Source organism: Aricia agestis, chromosome 3, assembly GCF_905147365.1.
Source record: "Aricia agestis chromosome 3, ilAriAges1.1, whole genome shotgun sequence".
Lineage (NCBI taxonomy): Eukaryota > Metazoa > Arthropoda > Insecta > Lepidoptera > Lycaenidae > Aricia > Aricia agestis.
In genome coordinates, this window is record NC_056408.1 from 12903933 (window position 1) to 12928169 (window position 24237).

Below are 24237 nucleotides of genomic sequence, written 5' to 3' on the forward strand. Positions count from 1 at the left end.
GAACACGAAGAGATCATTCGAAGATTTTCAACCCTCTTTATATGGATTTTAGTGCGGTGGGTAAAAAACACTCAAGGCAAAGTGGTTGCGGTAGTAGATGGGTATACATACTGCTTAACGAACGTCCGGATGAAGACCAGCGGCTGGCGGTGCACGACGGGTAACTCGTGTAAAAGTCGTTTCGTAACGGACAAGAACCTTAAGATAGTTTCCGCGCGTATTGTTCCACATAATCACCCGCCCCCGAATTTTATCATCGACGATGGAGTGTTGGTGCGGTTCAAAAGCTGTCATTAGATCTTGTTAATGTCAGGGTCCATGTTTTAAGTTATAATTTAGTTTTAAAGTGTTGAGTATGGTTAAGTTTAATATAATATTATGATCTATTATTTTCATTTTCGTATATTATTTGGTGCCTACTTTATTTTTAGTTTGAAATGAAATGGATTTGATGGATGCTTTATTATTAACATAAATAAAAGTAAAACCCTTTGCCACGGTTATCTGTACAAATTACTTTTTAATTTTCAGTACAGTGGTATAGAAACGACAGTGGGAAGCTGGTGCCAGTTATAAACGGATTCACTTATACGGTAGTATTTCAAGGAAAAAACACGACGAACTGGCGCTGCACGTCCGGTAGTAAGTGTAAATGCCGTTTCGTAACGGACAAGAAGCAAAACGTTAGGTCCATACAAATTACTCAACATCATCACCCCCCGCCGCATTTTATAATTCACAATGGAATATTAGTTAAGATTAAAAGAAGGTAAATAATCAATCAAACTTGCTGATGTTAAGTTCAAAATTTGGTTTATGAAGCAAATATAATGTGAGTTAAGTACATAATAATAAATATTTTTTCAATTATGTATTTCAATTATTATTGATAGTGACACACAAGTCAAAGAAATGAACTTGTCTATTCTTCGGTGGTAACCCAAACTGTATGATGGATTTGATTTCGTGTGCCTTGTGTGTGTTATTGTTTTCTATTATTTATTAAGATCAACCCTTTCATCGTCTTTATTTGTTATTCGATAACATTTTTAGAAATATTTTACAAATCATATTTTACAATTTTGAAATTTTAGTTCATTGGGTGAGGAAAAGAAACGGAAAGCTAATTGCAATAGTCGAGGGTTATACATACTTCATGGAGAAGGAATATATAAGTTCTACAGCCTGGCGTTGCACAATGGGTAACGCGTGTAAATGTCGCTTCGTAACGGATAAGACATATAACGTTAAGTCCACGCAGTTCACGCCGCATCATCACGCGCCTCCAAAGTTCGTCATCCATAATGGAGTGTATATGAGGATCTGAAACAGTTAAAATCTAACAAAGTAGTGGTTGGTAGTACTTTATCAATGTTTGACGCTATGTAGCCGTAGGGTCTTTCGTGTCAAATGTCGTATGAATATGTGGTAGCTATTTCGTGACATATGACAGCTGTTTGATACATCAATTGACACGATAGAGCCTACGACTACATAGCGCCAAACATGAGGGATGTTTGGCGCTATGTAGTCGTAGGCTCTTTTAACAATTTTTATAATTATTATGAATTCTCAGAACCTGCTGCCTCATGCCCGCTGTGTTGACTCGGTGAACTTCGTATCATTTTGGAAAATAAAATATTTTCAAGTACCATTATTATTAGTGGTAGTATTATTTTACAGTGTCCGTCATCACACTCTGAGATTGGCGATTCATGAAGGTATTTTTTTATTATTTTACATATATTCTTGAAAATACGTAAGTTTTAATAATCGCTGACCCGTTAGAAAATGTAAGTATTTATTTAATTAAACATACAATTATAATGAATTTTACATGTTTTACATCCAAATACGCGGCTATTATGGATATAATTGTTTATTCAAAACCCACAATTGAGTGGATAAAACGAATTTCATCAGATGGTAATGGAGCAAAGACAATGCTCAAACTTTTACATATTATTATCATCACCCACAACCAAAGTTTGTCGAATGCAATGAAAATAATTAATCTTATATATCAAGATTTAAGTGAGTAATGGTTGCCAGTACATTAAGTTTTAAGTCAGAGTCAGTGTTTTGTGTCATAAATCCACATAACAATTTGATACAATAATAATTTTAAGTTATGTTTGTTACGATATTATTACATTTCTTTAAATCACAAACACCGTGAAATTTCCAGTGCAGTGGATAAAAAAACCTAACGGGAAGCTGATGGCTATAGTTGAGGGCTATACATACTTCATGGAGAAGGAAAATAAAAGTTCTACATCCTGGCGTTGCACAACGGGTAACGCGTGTAAATGTCGCTTCGTAACGGACAAGACACGTAACGTTATTAAGTCCTCGCAGTTCACGCCGCATCATCACGCGCCTCCGAAGTTCGTCATACACGATGGAATATATATGAGGATCTGAAACAGTGATAATAATTATTGCTATAGTTCCTTTTCAACAGAATATAATGTTTCCACATTATCACCCGCATGCAATGAAAATTTTATATTACAAGATCTAACAAAGTAGTGGTTGGTCTGGATCTAGCAAAATAATATTTTAACAATGTTTGGCGCTATGTAGCCTAGGGTATTTCGTGTCAAATGTCTTATGAATATGTGGAAGCTGTAAATTTTATTTTTTTAAAAGACAAATTTTCCACTTTTTTACTAAAAAGTGGCCCCGTGCGAGTTTCTTACGCCGGTTCTTCTCGCCGGGTTAGTTCCCGAACCGGTGGTAAGCAACATGTAGTTCAACGTTCTGAAAATATTTGATTCAAATTTATTCAGAAATAAAACAATTTTTATTTTATTTATTTTATCAACTATTATCAATGATATTGTACTTATACAGATATGTTACGTCCGTACTATTTTCCGGCTTAAATCTCTTCCGAACAATTTTCAAATTCAAAATTGCAGACATTGACAGATTTGACAGATGAGTGAAACAAAATATACGAAAAACCATTTACGTAAAAGAGACAGTTCTATTTTTAAACGTCGAATCGTATCGCTGTCTCTTTCTTCGCCTGAGCTATGACGAAAATTCGATTTTTTCCAGATTGTTCGAAAAAATAATTGAAAATGTAAATAATCGAGATATTTATTGCAATCAAGACATGTGGTAAGAGATTCCATGTGTTTTGTTTACTTTCGAGTCATAATTGGTACATTTTCGATACACGCACGACGTCATTTTCAATTTATTTAGGTAAGACAAGACGCGGCACATTCGTGACTGCGCTCGATGCAGACTAAACAACAGACGGCCCAATTGGGCCGTATTTGAAGCTTCACAACGCGCGCGGTAGTAACATATCTGGTTTAAGTATTTCATCATTGATTATTATTTTAAATATTCTTCGTATTACGCGACTTTCAATAATCGTAAACCCGTTACAAAATGTAAGTATTTTAATAAAAAATATAAAAAAATGAATTTTATATGTTTTATATCGATTCAAAACTCCACAATGGAGGGGACAAAATGAAGTTCATCATCCACAATTGAGTGTACTTGAAGATCTAAAACAGCGATAATTTTTATAGTGCCTTATATTATGTTATTATGATGTTCCATGTGGTATGTGATATTGTGATTTGTGTGGTATGATGGTAATGTAGCAAAGACAATGCCCGAACTTTTACACATCATCACCCACAAGTTATGGGTGATTGTGGGCCACAACCAAAGTTTTTCGAATGCAATGAAAATATTAATTTATCAAGATCTAACTAGGTAATGGTAGGCAGTACATTAAGCTAAAACTTTAGAAAAAAAAATCTATTGTCAGAGCCAGTGTTTTAATGTTGTGTCATAAATACACATAACAATAATTTTATGTTTGTTATGATATTACATTTTATGAAATCACAGAAACTGTAAAATTTCCAGTGCAGTGGGTAAAAAAACACAACGGAAAGCTGATCGCTATAGTTGAGGGCTATACGTACTGTATGGAGAAGGTGTACAAAAGTTCTACGTACTGGCGTTGCACGATCGGCAACGCGTGTAGGTGTCGCTTCATAACGGACAAGACACGTAAAGTTACGTCCATGCCGTTCACGACACATCATCACGCGCCTCCAAAGTTCATCATCCACAATGGAGTGTATTTGAAGATCTGAAACAGCGATAATTTTATAGTGCCTTTTCAACATATTATGTTCCATGTGGTATGATGGTAGTGTAGCAAAGACAGTGTGCAAATTTTTACACATCATCACCCATAACCAAAGTTTGTCAAAATGCACAATGTTATTTAATTTCATATAAATATCTAACAAAATAATGGTTGGCAAATGGCAGTACATTAAGTTAAAATTTTTGAACAATTTTTATATTTAATTTTGAATTGTCACAGCCAGTGTTTTAATTTTGTGTCATAAATTAACATAACTATTTGATGTAATAATAATTTCAAGTTAATATGTTTGTATACTACATTTAATAAAATCACAAAAAATGTAAAATTTCCAGTGCAGTGGATAGAAAAAACTAACGGGAAGCTAATGGCTATAGTTGAGGGCTATACGTACTGTATGGAGAAGGTGTATAAGAGCTCTACGTACTGGCGTTGCACAAACGGCAACGGGTGTGAATGCTGCTTCATAACGGATCACACACGTAACGTTAAATCCGCGCAGTTCACGCCGCATCATCACGCCCCTCCAAAGATCATCATCCACAATGCAGTGTATTTGAAGATCTGAAACAGTGATAATTTTATAGTGCCTTTTCAACATATTATGTTCCATGTGGTATGATGGTAGTGTAGTAAAGACAGTGCGCACAACCAAACGTCATATTATGCAATGAAAATGTTATACCTACCCTCTCCTATTTCCTTCCCTACACTCCCCTATTCCCTTCCATACCCTCCCCTGTTTCCTTCCCTACCCTCCCCTATTACCCTATTCTCATATTAGTCCATGGGCGACGGAAGTTGCTTTCCATCAGGTGACCTGTTTGCTCGTTTGCCCCCTTATTTCGTAAAAAAAAACCTATTTCGCCCATATCATTTTATTGAAGTGACTAAAGAAGTATGTTACCATAGCAACATCCATCGCTATCCCATCGCACAAACAATGGTCGCCGCCAGTTGTAATAATTTACTATTATTTAACATTTATTCAACAAATGCACTTATCAATATAAAAAGTACCCAGTAGCCGATTCTCAGACCTACTGAATATGAATATAAAATTTGGTAAATATCAGTAAAGCCGTTTCGGAGGAGTACAGTGACTAACATTGTGACACGAGAATTTTATATATAAGATTTAACTAAGTATTGGTTGGCACGTTAACAATAAAGAACAATTTATAGAATTCTGAATTGTCAGAGCGTTGTGTTTTAATTTTTCTGTCATAATCAACATTAAAATTTGATATGTCTATACTTTAAGTTATTTTATTATAATATGGTTTATATTACTACACACAACATAACATGAACCGTACAATTTTCAGTGCGGTGGTTAAAAAAGCCTAACGGAAAGCTGGTGGCTATAGTAGATGGGTTCACATATTGCTTGGCGCAGGATCGGAAGAACACGACATGCTGGCGCTGCACCTTCGGCAACGCGTGCAAATGCCGTTTCGTTGTGGACAAAGAACAGAACCTCCAGTCTGCATCCTTTTCCCCCCATACCCACCCACCACCACAGTTCATCATCTACAACGGAATCTACATGAAGATTTGAAGGAGCACCTATTAAACCATTTTTTAATTGCAATTTTTATTTGTTTTTTTTTTAATTACTATTTATGTTTAAATTACCAATAAAGTTATAAATTAATCCCCGTATGCATATTTTTTGGCACGCTGAGGGACCTAAACTTGAGAGATCAATCGCTAATTAAAATCATCACATTTTTCAGAGTTATATTAATATAATATTGTAATAGACGTTATTACTGCAGTAATGACACTATGTCTGCAGTAATTTTTATTAATAATAGCTTACGTCAAATAAGCGAGTGGGCGAAATCATTTGGTATTCTTGTTAATCCCGAGAAATCTAAGGCGCTCATCATAGGTAGTAGACGAATGCGTCCGATTCTTGACATACAATCACTACCACCTATCACACTAAATGGTGTACGTATTCCTTTCTCCGAGTCCGCTAAATACTTGGGTGTTACAGTAGATTCGACACTATCCTGGAATGTCAACATTAATGACATCAGTCGTAAGGTCAACTGTGTTATTCATCCTCTTAAAGCTATGCAAAACTTTTTACCCATCTCCACCAAAATCACACTCATGCAGAGCATTGTAATGCCTATTATTGACTATGCCGACGTCTGTTATCCTGATGCTACTAAGGAAAATTTAAATAAATTAGAACGCTTACATAACCTTTACATTCGGTTTATATTTGGGCTAAAGAAATTTGATCACATCTCGGACTATCGTAATAAATTACAGTGGCTTCCTATTCGCCAGCGTCGAAACTATAGGACTCTTAGTCTGCTGTTCAAAGTACTTTTCTGTCCTTCTTCCCCTTCCTATCTGCACGACCTTTTTTCTTTTCCTCATCTCCAGGACGAGTCTTGTCGAACTTTTAGACGAACTCTTCTCCAAATTCCTTCTCACTATACTGACTTCCTATTCTTTCACAGTTCATTCCGCCAGGCTTTGGAACTCCCTACCACCAGAGATTCCTGAAAGTAAAACTTTGGCACTATTTAAAAAGAGAGTCAGGTTACATTACGAGTATCTGCGACAAAACACGTAAAATATATTATAATACTACTGTTATTCCATGTTAAGTTCATCTATAAGTTATTTTTATTGTAAGTAAGTATATAAATATTTATTATATTCAATATATGTATACATAATACATGTATGTATATAATATATACATCAATATATTTATATAAATATATTATTATATGTTGTATATGTATATACTTTACTATATTACTAAATAGCTGTACTAAGTTTATCTTTACTATTAATAATAATTTACACGTGCACACTAATTTTTGCATATTATATTTTTACAATCACGCATTCCTATTTTCACTCAGGTTTTTGGAATAAGATGTACCTTTGTACAAAGCATATTTTTAGTTTTAAGCTGGTTTGTTAACTTCTATTTGTGTGTATATAAATTGTAAATAAATAAATAAATTATATTATGTGCCCAACATTGCAATTTGCAGTAGAGCATTTTTTTAAAGATTTTTGGCAGGTTATGCTTTTCATTTTATGTTTATTAAACAAATACTGCATTTTCAGTGCAGTGGGTGAGGAACGCTAGTGGAAAGCTGGTAGCGATAATAGACGGGTACACCTACAATGTATCGTTGCAAAATAAAACCACGACGAACTGGCGTTGTTCATTTCGCAGCAAGTGTACATGTCGTTTTGTAACAGACAAGGACCATAATGTGAGGTCTGCTCATATTTCTCAACACAATCATCCGCCTCCTACTTTCGTCATTCGCAACGGCATTTTCTTTAAGATTTAATACTTTTTTTTGCGTTTATACAACTTCTTTTGTTGGACTTTAATCTTAATATTCCGGGTTCCCTAGAACAATTTTTTTTTTATTATTATCAAGCTGATTTTTCGTGAGAAGCTTCATTTTGATAAAACGAACAAACATTTCCTCTGCGAAAATTCTCTATAGTGGTAGCTCTAACAGAAATAGAAAGGATTTAATATTTTGATTGAATGATCCTAAAAATATATGTATATGTAGTATAAATATAGATATAGATTGTAGGACAATGCTAAGTGTTAAATTATATAACTATTACTATACAAAAAATCTGCTGGTTAGGGTTAAGTTTTAGGGTTCTGTTATTAACAAAACTTCGTTGACTACGGAAACCTCACGAAAAATTAGTTTACTCACGAAAAATCAGCTTGAAAGTAATTAAAAAAAATATATATCCACAGCCGAATATATAACCTCCTCGTTTTTTGGAAGTCGGTTAAAAATGTGCTAGGGAACCTGTACTATAAGAAATTAGTGCAAAATATAATTTTGAAGCTTTTTTTTACCATTTGTTTAATTCACTTTTGGTGCCACAATATTATAGCCATGGAAAGTAAACGAAGAAACGGCTTTATTGTCGCCCGACTGTTATGTTTCGTCTTTTTTGCTTTTGTTTTGTTTGGTCTTTTTTTGTACAATAAAAGCAATATACTTACCATTACTAGGATTATTTCTTAGTGATATTCCCTTCAAAAGCGTTTTGCACTTTTTTAGGGTTCCGTACCCAAAGGGTAACAACGGGACCCTATTACTGAGACTTCGATGTCTGTCTGTCTGTCTCCAGGCTGTAACTCAAGAACCGCTATAGCTAGACTTCTGAAATTTTCACAGATTATGTATTTCTGGTGCCGCTATAACAACAAATACTAAAAACAAAATAAATTTATTATTTAAGGGGGGCTCCCATACAACAAACGTTATTTATTTCGTCTTTTTGGCTTTCCATAATCATCATCATATTATCAGCCTATAGTCGTCCACTGCTGCACTGCACACATAGGCCTCTCTCAATGAACGCCAAGATAACCGATCTCCTGCTACTCGCATCCAACATGGGCCTGCAACTAAGCGGAGATCGTCGTCCCACCTAGTTGGAGGTCGACCTACACCCCGATTTCCCAGCCTTGGTCTCCATTCCAGAGTAAGTTTACTCCAGCGATCGTCTGTTCTTCGAGCTACGTGACCAACCCAGTTCCACTTCAGCGTACTGATTCTCTGCACTATGTCGGTGACTTTAGTTCTTTGACGAATTGTTTCATTTCGAAGCTTATCCGCCAAAGAAACTCCGAGCATAGCGCGTTCCATAGTACGCTGAGCGACGGAAAACTTACGAGCTAGCCCTGCTGTACACATAATATATTTCCACATAAAATTTTCACAAAATCTTCAATTATATTATGTGTACTTTAATATTAAATAATAAAATTAAAATAAAATAAATAAATAATGAATATAAATATTTCCCATACAAAAACACATTTTTTATTATTTTCGCTCTATAACGGTACGGAACCCTTCGTGCGCGAGTCCGACTGGCACTTGGCCTTTTTTTATTATAATAATGTGAAGTTTTTAATAAAATCTGTAATATTTGCAGTGCAGTGGGTTAAAAAGAATGACGGAAAGCTGTTGGCTATAGTCGACGGGTTTACATACTGTTCAGCGCAGGGACGAAAGAGCACCGCTTTCTGGCGTTGCTCGGCCGGGAACTCGTGTAAATGTCGGTTCGTAATGGACAAGGACCGGAATGTAAAGTCTGCGCACACTTCCCAACATAATCACCCGCCACCGAAGTTTGTCATCTACAATGGAATTTACGTTAAAATCTAATTAGAAATAATTCGGTGCATTTCATTTTCTATTGTATTTTAAGTTAAATAAATCTTTCATATAGAAAGCATTCAGTTATTTTAATTTTTATATTATTAAGTAACACATAAAGTTTTGTTATTGTTAAGGTTTTTATTTTTGAAAACTATCCGTAATGCTCAATATTAATTTCATAATGCAACAAAGTTTGTGGTTTTTCAGTCAGGTGGTTGAAGAATTCTAACGGTAGGCTGATAGCGATAATAGACGGGTTCACGTTCTGCGTGGGCAAGGAATGGAAGTCTACGATAAACTGGCGTTGTACTGCCGGATATAGCACATGTAATCGTCGCTTTACTACGGACAAAGAGCTGAATATAAAGACAGCTTTGACTTCCCCTCACCGTCACCTGCCCCCGAGGTTCGTCATCCTCAACGGAATATACACGAAGATCTGAATCATGTGTGTTGTAATATTAAATGTCTTTTTTATAATATACGAGTACAATAAAAATAGTTCTTTTATAATTTATTACATCATGTTTGGCAACGCACAATTAGTCATATTTTAACGAACTTGAAAGAGGTAAAATTCAAAATAATAAATGTTATAATATAATGATGCAATGCAAATTTTTTTTACAATAATAATAATTGTGGTTTTCAGTGCGGTATACAAAAAAAGCTTGCGGAAAGACGATCGCAATAGTAAATGGATTTACTTACTCTGTGTCTAGGGTGTGGAAGACAACGATGAATTGGCGTTGTACAATCAGGGCCAAATGTAAATGTCATTTCATAACGGACAAGGAGCTGAATATAAGGTCCGCACAGATTCACCCCCATAATCACCCGCCCCCGAGATTTATCATCCACAACGGAATATACATGAAGATCTAGAATATAAGCATATAAATACCTAATATGCAATATCTATGTTGCAGTCATAATATGGTTGAATCTGCTATTTGATTGCGATAACTATAGCGCGTTCAATATGACGACATTTAATTAATTGAATGACTAAAGGATAACTCGTGAAGTCGTTGAATGTAACGTTGAACGTATTGACTGATCGTCATTTAGTGAAGTCGTTGAATGGGATATACAGCATGGATTATAGCTTAAAATAGTTACACCAGAATAAATTGTTATTGAAAAAAAAGTAAAGACTGGGACATCTATTATTTTTGTATTCCGTAAGAAAATATGACATTATAATTCCGTTTTAGGGTTCAGCAGTCAACCAAGTTTTGTTGATTACAGAATCCTATAACGGAAACCTAACGAGCTAATTTTTAGTATATTGATAGGTTAATAGTTATATAATTTAAGAGTAACATTGTCCTACAAATAGAACAATCCATAATTTAGACCATCAATTCAAAGTATGAAATCCTTTCTATCTCTGTCAGCTACCGCTTTCGAGATTTTTCGCAAACAAAAATGTTGTTCGTCTTATCAAAATGAAGCTACTAACAAAAAATTTGCTTGATAGTAATAAAAAAAACCGGCCAAGTGCGAGTTGGAATCGCACGTAGCAGCAATAAGGTTTATTTTTATGAAATTAAGAGGTTTTTGATTTATTTTCATATTTCAGTTGATTTAATGAAAGTTAAATTAAGGTTTACCATTTATGACGTATAAAAAAAAACTACTGGCTAGATCTCGTTCGGAATAATTTTCGTTGGTAGTTTTTGTAGTAATGTACTTAGTCATATATTAGTTGTCATATATTGTTTTTAGACTTATCATGCCCCTATTTTAGAAGTTAGAGGGGACACACATTTTACCACTTTGCTCTGGAAGAGTGTTTCTCGCAAACTATTCAGGTTAGAAAAAATGATATTAGAAACCTCAATATGATTTTTAAAGACCTATCCAGAAATACCCCACACGCATAAGTTAGATCAAAAAAACATTTTTTTTGTTTCACTTGTATCTATGAGGACCCCTAAAATTTTTAATAATTTTTCGATTTTTGTATCAAAATCTTAAAGCGGACACGAGTCACAGACTACATCTACTTACCAAGTTTCAATAGTAAAGACAGACATACAGACAGACAGACAGACATGACGAATCTATAAGGGAGATCGCAGACGACAGACTTTTTGTGCGATCGAGTCTGCGGCGCCCATACAGTCGGCATGGCGCGGCCATATTATATGGGCGCCGCAGGCTCGATCGCACAAAAAGTCTGTCGTCTGCGATCTCCCTAAGGTAGCCCGCAGACTACCGACTTTTAGTCGGCCGATAGTTTGACCAAATTGGGGTTTCAGTCTTCGATCAAAATATTCAGAAATATTTGATCGAAGGTTTCACAAGTTACATTATTATCGGCCGATACAAATCGTTTAACCTTCATAAATCTTCGTACTCATTAAGCTTTCGATCAATCATCAAACAATCACCCGACTAAAAGTCTGCAGTCTGCGGGGGCTCTAAGAGTTCCGTTTTTTGCCATTTGGCTACGGAACCCTAAAAATGTTCTAGGGCTCCCGTACTAGTCACTTTTGTTAAGTGAAAAACTTTTTAGTCACGCAGAAATAAAGAACGGAATATAACAACTTAATCAAAACAAAAATATCAAGAACGATTTCTTAAAGACTTAAAGTGAAATTAAGATTTAAACAAATTCTTGAAACAAAACAAACAATCAGTCAAACAGACTAGACTAGATCTAGCCAGAGAATAACTAAAAAACAAAAAATAAATTATTATCATCAAAAAACTTTTTGAAAAAAAGCTTATTTAAATACTCTAAAAAGAAAAAATAAATTTCTTCTTAAAAATGTTAACTATTAAGTTTTAACCTCAATATTGGAATTTGTTGTGTTAGACTGTTGCCAATAATAATTGTGACAAAAACGCTTGAAGGCACGGATTAATTTCCTATAGCGCTGTCCAAGATATCACCGTAGTATGTCGCATCAGATTTACTGACTTTAAAATTTCCATGGCCGGTAACGAATTGAGATACACAGTGGTCAATATCCATCCAGGGTTTGGATAATCGTTTACGAATATTAGGAAAAGTTTTAAAGATCGACCTTTGTTAGAATTGGTACTCGTAATCACTTTGGTTGTCGTTGTTTTCGAGGAGTACCTTCAATTCCATTACTTATCAAGTCACCGTTTTTAGGGTTCCGTACCCAAAGGGTAAAAACGGGACCCTATTAAGGAGTGAGCACACTGAGACGGGCCGTGCCGGAAATCCGCTGCGCCCCGACACAGTGTGCGATACGCGCAACAGCTTTCATACAAATTGTATGGAGACGAATTTTTGCGATGAGCCCCGGCACGCTGAGCCTCGGCACGGCCCGTCTCAGTGTGCTCACTCCTTTAATAAGACTTCGTTGTCTGTCCGTCTGTCTTCTCCAGGCTGTATCTCAAGAACCTTTGTAGCTAGAGTTCTGAAATTTTGACAGATTGTGTATATCTGTGGCCGCTAAACAACAAATACTGAAAACAAAATAAAATTAATATTTATGGAGCGTTCCCATACAACAAACATGATTTTTTGGCCTTTTTTGCTCGATATCAATAATGACAACAGGCAGGCAGTTGAAATTTTCACAGAATCCTTAATTATATTTGTACTTTAATCTATACTAATTACTAATTACTAATATTACTAATTACTAATTTACTAATTACTAATTACTATTACTAATTACTAATTACTAATTTACTAATATTTACTAATATACTAATTACTAATTACTAATTACTAATATTACTAATAATATTATAAATGCGAAAGTATCTCTGTCTGTCTGTCTGTCTGTCTGTCTGTCTGTCTCGCTTTCACGCCAAAACTACTGAACCGATTGCAATGAAATTTTGTACACAGTTATTATAGAGTCTGAGAAAGGACATAGGCTACATTTTGATGTGGGAAAATATCTTATTTCCATGAAAATATCGATGAAAATTAATTCGCATTGCGCGTGGCCAGCGCTCATTCCGGGGGGTCCTGGGTTCGAGTCCCGCAGGCGGAACAAAAGTTTTCAATGTTCCTGGGTCTTGGATGTGTATTAAAATAATATTTCAAAAATCTTAAATATACTTTATGTATAATATTATAAAAATCCAGAAATATATCGATGCAATGAACATTTTAGTTCTAATACGATTCAACAGATGGCGTTTTAATTTTTACTTCATTGTAACATAGAACTAATCATACTTATTAGTTATTATGTTTTTGTTTATAGTTTTTAATACGTTAGAATATTATGTTTAATAATATTATCACTTGGTATAATAATAATCAATCTATCTTATCTTATAAAACTCCTACTGCATTTCTAAGGAGTTCGAGTGTACCGTGTTGGCCTATATTCCATCCAGAAATATATCAATGCAATCAACATTTTAATTCTAATATATGAAAACAGATGGCGTTTTATTTTTTACTTCATTATTGTAACAGAACTAATCATACCTACTTTATTATAATATATTATTGTTTTTATTCATTACTAGCTGTTGCCCGCGACTACGTCCGCGTGGGCTTTAGTTTATAGCGCGCGGTGTCAACAAAATTTGTGTCAAATTTAAAAACTTTTTAAAACCCTGGTAAGTGGTACCCCTCTTAGGGCCGCGCTACACCGGAATGGCAGCGCTGAAAGTGCTCGCCTCGCCGCTGCCATTCCGGTGTAGCGCGGCCCTTAATTAATCAAAATACCCAAAAACAGCTGTGCAGTGTGCACATAATCTATACTAATATTATAAATGCGAAAGATCTCTGTCTGTCTGTCAGTCTCGCTTTCACGCCAAACGCCAAAACTACCGAACCGATTGTAATGAAATTTTGTATACAGATAGTCTGAAGCCTGAGAAAGGATACAGGCTACTTTTTACTGGAAAAAAGGGTTGTAAGGCTCGTAAATTTGTTCAAAAAATTCATAATAGATGGCGCCGTGCGTCTTCTACATCGCGCTGATGCTTGCTCAAAAGTATTTCTATAAGAGGTGGTATCATCTTACATTTAAGTCTCGATTTTTTTCGATTGTTATATCTATTCTACGGTATTAAATAACTCAGTACTTTATCTGTGCAGGCAGTGACGTAACCTTAAGACCAAATTTCACCAACGACTGTTAAACTTGATGCTCGAATTAGTATCACGTTAGCTGTTTCGTTTTTCATATGAATGAAAGATAAGACAGGACATTTTAACAAGCTGTTAACACTAACAGACGTTGGTGAAATTGGGGCTAAACCTATCAATGATAAATAGTTTATGGGTAAAGTTGTGTAATTGGGGGGGCTAAATAAGCTTTAAAATTTGGCATAAAATATAAAGTTTAATATACAAAAATGAAGTACTTATTGTGTGCACACTGCACAGCTGTATTGATTGAAGGGGTACCAGGGTTTTTTATAAAAGCTTTTGACACCAATTTTGTTGACATCGCGCGCTATAAACTGAAGTCCACGCGGACGAAGTCGCGGGCAACAGCTAGTAATTAATAATACAATAAGAATATAATTAAAATTTATTTCCCATACAAAAACACAATTTTTGGCCTATTTTTTCTCTATAACGGTACGGAACCCTTCGTGCGCGAGTCCGACTCGTACTTGGCCGATTTTATTGTAAACATGGTATCAAATTCGGTCAATCTATACAACAAAAAATAATTTTGAAAATCTGACCACAAACAGCAAAGTAAACATTAACTCCTCCTTTTTTGAAAGTCGGTTAAATAAGTATCTAAGATGTTGACCAGGGATGTAAGGTATCATCATGCCAAATTTCATTGATATCGGTCCAGCGGATTCAAAGATTAGCCTGTACAAACAGACAAACAGACAGAGAAACAAAAATTTCAAAAACAGTTAAAATGTGTTCTATTACTCTTCTAACATGCCCCTGACTCGTTTTTTCAAGTTTATTTTCAACGTACAAAAATTTTACCTCAACGATTTTATTATTTATTTATATTTAATTCTACGATTTTATTATTGATTAACTTTGTGTTAATCTATATATAGATAGATAGATAGATTAACACAAAGTTTTTTATGGTTATGGTTATTATTTTAGAAAACTTAATTATGGTGACATAATAAAAAATAAAAAAAATGCTCAATATTAATTTCATAATGCGACAAAGTTTGTGGTTTTTCAGTCAGGTGGTTGAAGAATTCTAACGGTAGGCTGATAGCGATAATAGATGGGTTCACGTATTGCGTGTGCATGGAATGGAAGTCCACGATAAACTGGCGTTGTACTTCCGGATATAAGAAGTGTAATCGTCGCTTTACTACGGACAAAGAGCTGAATATAAAGACAGCTTTGACTTCCCCTCACCGTCACCGGCCCCCGAGGTTCGTCATCCACAACGGAATATACAAGAAGATCTGAATCATATTGTGTGTTGTAATAAAATATATTATAATATGCAATGTCTTTTTTATAATAACTATGTACTCAAATACAATAAAAATAATTCTATTACTTATAATTTATTACGTCATATTTGGCAACGCACACTTAGTCATATTTTAACGAACTTGAAAGAGCTAAAATTATTATTTGACTAGCTGCTGCGCGCAACTTCGTCCGCGTGAATGTATGTTATTAAAATCGATATTTAGAAAATTGAACACCCATCTACGACTATTTTATTTGGATCTAATATTACACACGAAATTTTTAATTTACATCAAAGACCCAGGAAACTTGAACCTCAAATACTTATCGTTTTGAAAAATCCTTTCTTCGAAGACCGCTTGGCGTGGACAGGGAATGGGGGCCACAGGACAGGGGAAAGGAACATGTGACGGAGATAGAGGATAGACTACAGAAAACGGGATTCAATGTAGGCATCTATCCCTCTTTAACCTACCTCTTATTCTCAGATTCATAACCTACAATTAAACCAGAACAAAATAACGCTTGAAGTTGTTTACTTACTTACCCACAATGTCATTTCTTTATGGGCGTTGGCCCACTGGCCACCACACATTCCCACCACTGTATCTACTGTGTCACCAGGATCGATAGCGGTATCAACTACGAAAGCCCTTCGATTTGATCTCAGGGCGCCCGAGGGACAGGCAAGAATAAACACGCCGAACAGCGGCGGCAGTGGCGGCGGCGCCTTATTTACCCAAAGGATAATTTCTTTATGGGCGTTGACCCACCGGCCACAACACATTCCCACCACTGTATCTCCTGTGTCACTGGGATCGACAGCGGTATCCAACCACGAAAACCCTTTGATATGATCTCAGGGAGCCCGGGGGACATGCTCAAACTGGCTGCTGCTGCCTCAAGTCACCGTTTTTAGGGTTCCGTACCCAAAGGGTAAAAACGGGACCCTATTACTAAGACTTCGTTGTCTGTTCGTCTGTCTGTTTCCAGGCTGTATCTCAAGAACCGTTATAGCTAGAGTTCTGAATTTTTTACATATTGTGTAAAAAATTCAGAACTCTAGCTGTTGCCGCTATAACAACAAATACTGAAAACAAAATAAAATTAATATTTAAGGGGGGCTCCCATACAACAAACATAATGTTTTTGCCCGTTGTTGAAATTTTCACAGAATCCTTAATTATATGTATACTTTAGTAATTAATAATACAATTAGAATACAATAAAAATGTAAGGGGGGCTCCCATAAAAAAACACAACTTTTGGCCTATTTTTTTCTCTATAACGGAACGGAACCCTTCGTGCGCGAGTCCGACTCGCACTTGACCGATTTTATTGTAAAAATGGTATCGGATTCGGGCAATCTATACAACAAAAAAATAATTTTGAAAATCTGACCACAAACAGCAAAGTAAACATTAATTCCTCCTTTTTTGAAAGTCGGTTAAAAAAGTATCTAAGATGTTGACCAGCGATGTAAGGTATCATCCAGGTCCAGCGGATTCAGAGATTAGCCTGTACAAATAGACAAACAGACAGAGAAACAAAACTCTATTACTCTTCCGAAATCCCCCTGACTCGTTTTTTCAAGTTTATTTTCAATGTACAAATATTTTACCTCTACGATTTTATAATAAGTATAGATGACGTATAGATGAGTCTAATTCTTTCGTATTCAATTGAATACGAAAGAATACAATAATTGAAATAATAGATTTTAAAATCAAATTAAATTCAAAATATGTTATAATATACATACAATAATGATAATTGTGGTTTTAGTGCGGTATACAAAAAAAGCTTGCGGAAAGACGATCGCAATAGTAAATGGATTTACTTACTCTGTGTCAATGGTGCGCAAGACAACGATGAATTGGCGTTGTACGATCAGGGCCAAATGTAAATGTCATTTCATAACGGACAAGGAGCTGAATTTAAGGTCCGCACAGATTCACCCCCATAATCACCCGCCCCCGAGATTTATCATCCACAACGGAATATACATGAAGATCTAGAATATAAGCATATAAATACCTAATATGCAATATCTATGTTGCAGTCATATGGTAGAATCTGCTATTTTATTGCGATAACTATAGCGCGTTCAATATGTCGACATTTAATTGAAGGACTGAAGGACAACTCGTGAAGTCGTTGAATATAACGTTCAACGTATTAACTGATCGTCATTTAGTGAAGTCGTTCAATGGGATATAGCAGGGATTATAGAACAGTTACAACAGAATAAATTGTTATTGTGTCCACAATACTATTAATAATTGTGTCAATATGAATACTATTAGGTTACCAAACCCTTATTCTTGCAAGCAAACTTAATTAAAATAATAAACTTGCCATGATTTTGTTTATTTTTTTATTATTTTTTAATTTTTTCCTTTAAATATGTGGCCGACAGTTAATTAAATGCCGTCATTCAAAAACGGGCTAGTAATTCAATCAAACAGCAGGCTCAACCAGATGACTGCGACATCTATACATTTTTGCATTAAGTATGTTAGAAAATATGACATGAACAGAATATATAATAATATTATGTAACCACATTTAAAACCGTAAAATATAATTTCGATATAATAGTTTATTTTATTTTTACAATATATTATATGAAAATACATACTCTTCGGGTACGACTCCGAAACTATGCGATTACAAGCTACTGAATGTTCGTAAACGTAATATTTTTTACTTTTTTCATATTATAATTTGCAGTTCAATTTGTCAGAAACGTTGGCGGAAAGCCGATTGCTATAATTGACGGATTTTCATACTACGTCTCCAGGGAATGGAAGACAACGACGAACTGGCGTTGTACGTTTCGTCCGTACGGCAACAACTGTCATTGTCGTTTCGTCACAGACAAAGACATGAATGTGAAGTCCGCACTGATCTCCCCACACAATCATCCGCCCCCGAAGTTTATCATCCACAACGGAAAATACATGAAGGTTTAAACATGAAGGCTTATGCGGGGAATTGACTATCGGGCCGCCCGCTACGGCCCGTCACGGGCAGGTCTGTCGCATGTCTGCTCGTCAATTCCTAGGTACGGGCACAGACTCTGTCCGTGACGGGCGGCCCGTAGCGGGCGGCCCGATAGTCAATTACCCGCTTTAGACAGTAAGGCTTAAGCCTGAAGATGTTTTAAAATTATAAGAAGAGATTGTTAGGAATAATTGACGATTTTTATAATACGTGTCCATGCAGTGGAAGACCAGAACGAATTGTCGTTGAGCGTAAAAGAGAATTGTAGATTTTGTTCTGTTACGGACAAAAAACTGAAAGTGATGTCCACACATACCTACCACCAAGTAGTTTCAAGATTTAAGTTTTGTTTTATAATATTGTTATTGACTTTTGATGTAGAGGAGAAAATCGTTCTCTGTATTTAGAGTAATTAAATTATGAAAAACTAGCGTCCCGCCCCGGCGTCGCACGGGTATAAAATATACGGCCACTGGAAAATGATTAGATAAAATCAATAGCCTATGATCCTTCACGTGGTCTACTTCTTATCTGTGCCAAATAACATAAAAATTGCTCCAGTAGTTCGCGAGATAAGCCCTTTCAAATTATTTCCCCCGTTTTTTCCACATTCTCCTATTAGTCTTAGCGTGATAAAATATAGCCTATAGCCTTCCTCAATAAATGGGCTATCTAACACTGAAAGATTTTTTTAAATCGGACCAGCAGTTCCTGAGATTAGCGCGGTCAAGTTAGCCCTTTCAAATAATTTTCCCGTTTTTTCCAATTTTCCTCTATTTCTTCGCTCTTATTTTATGACGCTAAGATTATAGCGTGATAAAATATAGCCTATAGCCTTCCTCGATAAATGGGCTATCTAACACTGAATCAACAAAATCCGTTGCGTAGTTTTAAAGATTAAGAACAAAAAGACATGAGGGAAAAAAGCGACTTTGTTTTATAATATGTATAGATATAAATATGCATTTAATACAGGCTTTCCTAAAGTGGGTAATAACACCTCCTTGTGGGCGCTGAAGGTCTGGTGTGGGACCCAGAAAAAAATGGGGGCGTTGTGTAGAGGCTTGGGGGTGATTTATTTCATCTAGAAATGGCTTTAAATTGAAACAATGGGGGCGCTAAAATATAATATTTTGTTCTCGAAGTGGGCAGTAGACAAAATAAGTTTGGGAACCATAAAGTATTGTTATAGATATTATAAAGTATTGTTAACTGTATTTTGTATAGTTTAACTTACCTTATTTCTACCTTATATTACAATATTTTGTAGAAACTGCTTTTGACGTTATCGGTCATGTTAGGTCAGCAATAGTTTGATGAGTACAAAAAGTGCTTGCTATCCCAAAAAACGATCGAATAATATTGTATCCTAATAATCAATTTTATTGTGCACTTTCAGTACAGTTGACCAAAAATGCTAATGGAAAACAGATAGCCATATTAGATGGATTTACATATTATGCGTCTATGCAATGGAAATATACGACAAACTGGAGATGTACAACTGGGAACTCGTGTAAATGTCGTTTCACCACCGACAAAAATTTGAATGTGAAGTCTGCAAATGTTGCTTCACACACCCATCCGGCCCCGAAATTTATCATCTACAAAGGAACGTTAATGAAGATCTGAACCAACGAACAAAATATATTACTTAAATATCTAATAGGATATAAATGTCACTACAACGTGTTTCACACTAGAGGCACCACCTGCATAGATAGTAAATAAAACTAGTAAATAGTAAACAAAAAAGGTTTTGATCGATTTGATCGTAACATATTTGGATTTTGGTCGGATTATTACTTAAAAAAATACGCTACTAGCACATACATTAACAACGCGTTCAGGGTGTTGTTGGGTCTGCCTTGGCGCTGCAGCGCGTCAGGGATGTTCGCTGAGGCACGTGTAGACTGCTTTTATGCAATCATGCGAAAAAGATGCGCGTCCTTGGTGCGACGGGTGAGGGGCAGTACCAACAGCATACTTTTATACGTGGGAGAGCCATGCTTCGGCACGAATGGGCCGGCTCGACCGGATAAATACCACGTTCTCACAGAACACCGGCGTGAAACAGCGTTTGCGCTGTGTTTCGCCGAGTGAGTGAGTTTACCGGAGGCCCAATCCCCTACCCTATTCCCTTTCCTACCCTCCCTATTCCCTTCCCTTCCCTACCCTCCCCTATTACCCTATTCCCTCTTAAAAGGCCGGCAACGCACATGCAGCTCTTCTGATGCTGCGAGTGTCCATGGGCGACGGAAGTTGCTTTCCATCAGGTGACCCGTTTGCTCGTTTGCCCCCTTATTTCATAAAAAAAATAAATACTGAAGATGTTTTTGCAGAACGGTTGGACTGTCCTTATGTTAATCGATGTGGAGCTGTGTGACATGGATTAGCAAAATAGTTGACAAATTCTTAATATTATACTAGGTTAGCGACTATTTTGTTAAATTACTTAAATTAAATCTTTATTTATGTTTTTTTTAAATACTAACATTAGCTTTTAAGAATAAAGTGTTACTAAAAATTTGGCCAAATGCATCTGAAAAAAAAATTTCATGAAATTTAGTATATAGGGGGTTTCGGGGGCGATAAATCGAACTAGTTAGGAATCATTTTTAGAAAATGTCATTTTATTCGTGTTTTATCCAATACCGAACAAAGCTCGGTGAAATAGTTAGTTATTATTAAAATGTGCTAGAAGCGTATAGTTTCCTATTTCATCATCAAGTTTTGTTCACGATTATGCTCGTAAGATTTAAATGGAATCCCATACGAGATACGACTTTTTAACTGTCAAATAATAAAATTATCAAAATATACATAACATCTTTTAAAATCTACATATTTATAACGCATTATAATTTGCACAAAATACTTTGATATGATGGGTCATGTGATGTTAGCAATACTACAAAATACTGTGTTATAAAATTGTGTCATAATTAATTATTAATCTGCAATTTCAGTACAGTGGGTTAAAAATGTTGGTGGAAAACTGGTAGCCATAGTAAATGGATTTACATACTACATGTCCAAGCGAAGTAACAGTACAAGGAATTGGCGATGTACAATTAGAAGCAAGTGCAAATGTCGTTTCACAACGGATAAAAATATGAAGATGAAGTTGGCGCATATTGCCCCGCACCACCACCCGCCACCGAAGTTTGTCATCCACAATGGGATATACATGAAGGTTTAAATAGAATAAGCTGGATGGTGCTAAGTTTGCAAAATTGTGCATTACAAAAGAAATATGCGATAAATGGACCAATAAGACTCCTGCCCTATTAGACAAGTGGTAAGCGATTATCGTAAACGCTAATAAAATGTATGCGATTTGACATAAGTCATCGCTTCGCTAGCGAATACTAATGTCAAATCCCGTACATTTTGTGGCGTTGGCGTTTACGATAATCGCTTGCCGCTTGTCTAGGCCCTCTGGCAATATTCAGAATCATAATGTAGATACATGCTTTTCTGAGTTCAATCTCATACACAGAAGAAGTCCTCATATTTTGATGATGATCAGAATGCGGTCTTCATTTTTGCATACTTAACCCTACCCCGCTCTAAACTGAAGTATACTTTTTTAGATCTTCAGTCTTGCAACGTATCATCATAGGATGGTAAAATATCTAAATCTTTTTTATGGTAAATTACAAACCTAAATGATGTATATTAGAAAATAGTTTTTAACAAGCTTCTGTTATGCTTGGGTTTGGGCAGTATGTATGTGACGGAATCTTTTGAGTACGATTTTTATCCGTCTCAAGTAAATAGTCTAATTAATTCGAAACTTTGCATGTATGTATTAAGAGCCAATGATAATGCAACAATTTGTTAAAATAAAAAAAAGAATAGAAAAGTAATAAAAAATGTGGTTTCTTAATAATTTCTTTAACTAATATTTATTTACCTAATATACCTATTGTATGTTGTAATAAGTATTTAAAAAAATAAATCACTCAATATCTAACATACATATATTTTGTAACATTCATATCTAATTATCATAAAATTATTTACATAATAAATACTTGACTTGAGTTCAATAAGTTGCTTAACGGACAAAAAATATTATAGTAAAAATCTATGCCACTTTTCGTTGTAATTTTGCTCAAGAACGGGCTCACCCATCCAAACCAAAATATGTTTAGGCTTAGGTCGTACTATAAATTAGTATATTTATTATAGTATATAATATGTCGCAGGCGAATTGTATAATTCGCCGTATTACATTACGGCTAGCTGTTTTAAAAAACAGGGCCGTTTTGTATGCGGCGTTTTAACGATTAGCCAGATTGTCATTGCGATACGTTCTTCAATAAGGCGGCCCACGTTTAGCCGCATTGTACTTTCCTCGTACCAGTACTTTCTTTACTGTTTACATCGAAAATAATATTTTTTTTTTAATTGCACCTGGAAATTGTTTTATTTTCTTTGTTTAATTCACTCAAATCTTCGCAATTTAGCAACACACTTTCGGTATCCAACGCAATTGTTGGTGTTATGTCACAGGCAGCGCCAAGAGTATTAAGAATCGGAACTAAAAACTGTCAAAGAGGCGACATATCTTTCGCTTTATTACATTATGGCTAGCCGTTTTGAATAACGTATGACGCCGAATACATTCCGGCGATTTTTTATTCAGCCGCATTCAATCCGACTAATCGATAAATCGCCGCTTTACACAACGGCCCTGGTTTTTAAAACAGCTAGCCGTAATGTAAAACGGCGGATTATACAATTCGCCTGCGACATATAATTATATTTAGTAGATGGTTTAAGGTAATCGCACATTAATTATTACGTACGTACCGCATTTTGTAATCCGTTGTATTGAAATGATGTGAAACCTCGCACATTCGTTCGCATCGTACTATGACAACTATGCGGTGCATTTGACGTAGATATACATAATGGTATAAGGCAATCGAAGTGTTTTCTCTCTCTACTCGGCGAAACATGGCGGTAGCGGTCATTGAAACCGCTATTGTCAGTGAAGTGTCAGAATATGTTGTCAATCGTGGCTTTGTATAGAAAATGACAAGTTTTTAACAGGGAGTAAATGACCGCTACCGCCATGTTTCGCCGAGTACAATATATAAAATAAAATTGTGTCATAATTAATTAATTTATCTGCAATTTCAGTGCAGTGGGTTCAAAATTCTAGTGGGAAACTAATAGGCATATTAGATGGATTCACATACTACGCGTCCAAGCAAAGGAAAAGTACAACGAATTGGCGATGTACAGTTGGAAACTCGTGCAAATGTCGTTTCACAACATACAAAAGCTTGAAGGTGAAGTTCGCACATATTGTCCCGCACCACCACCCCCCACCGAAGTTTGTCATCCACAACGGAATATTCATGAAGGTTTAATTCTATGACTGTATGAAGGACTGTATTCAGCTTTGAAAGTTGAAATGTCAAGCTTTTGTAAAATATCAGACCTAAATGATGTAATGACAAAAAAGTTTTTTTTTACTTCTATTTTGTATAGAT

General features: G+C 35.5%; 1 protein-coding gene across 25 annotated transcripts in view; it reads left to right on the forward strand.

Annotated features, from left to right (window-relative positions):
- The window catches only part of LOC121725403 (protein tramtrack, beta isoform-like), a 554986-nt gene that overhangs the window by 302200 nt on the left and 228549 nt on the right, over positions 1-24237 (forward strand). The window contains exons 5-6 of one of the 25 annotated variants that reach the window (XM_042112333.1): positions 15477-15675; positions 17507-17642. The exons of 22 other annotated variants lie outside the window; for them this stretch is intronic. In XM_042112333.1, the coding sequence (XP_041968267.1) occupies positions 15477-15675; positions 17507-17627 (320 nt within the window). In that variant the 3' untranslated portion in view covers positions 17628-17642. Of the gene's footprint in view, positions 1-531; positions 871-9555; positions 9755-10000; positions 10086-15476; positions 15676-17506; positions 17643-24237 lie in introns of those variants that run through there. 2 more of the 25 variants (XM_042112343.1, XM_042112362.1) reach the window with 2 other exon arrangements.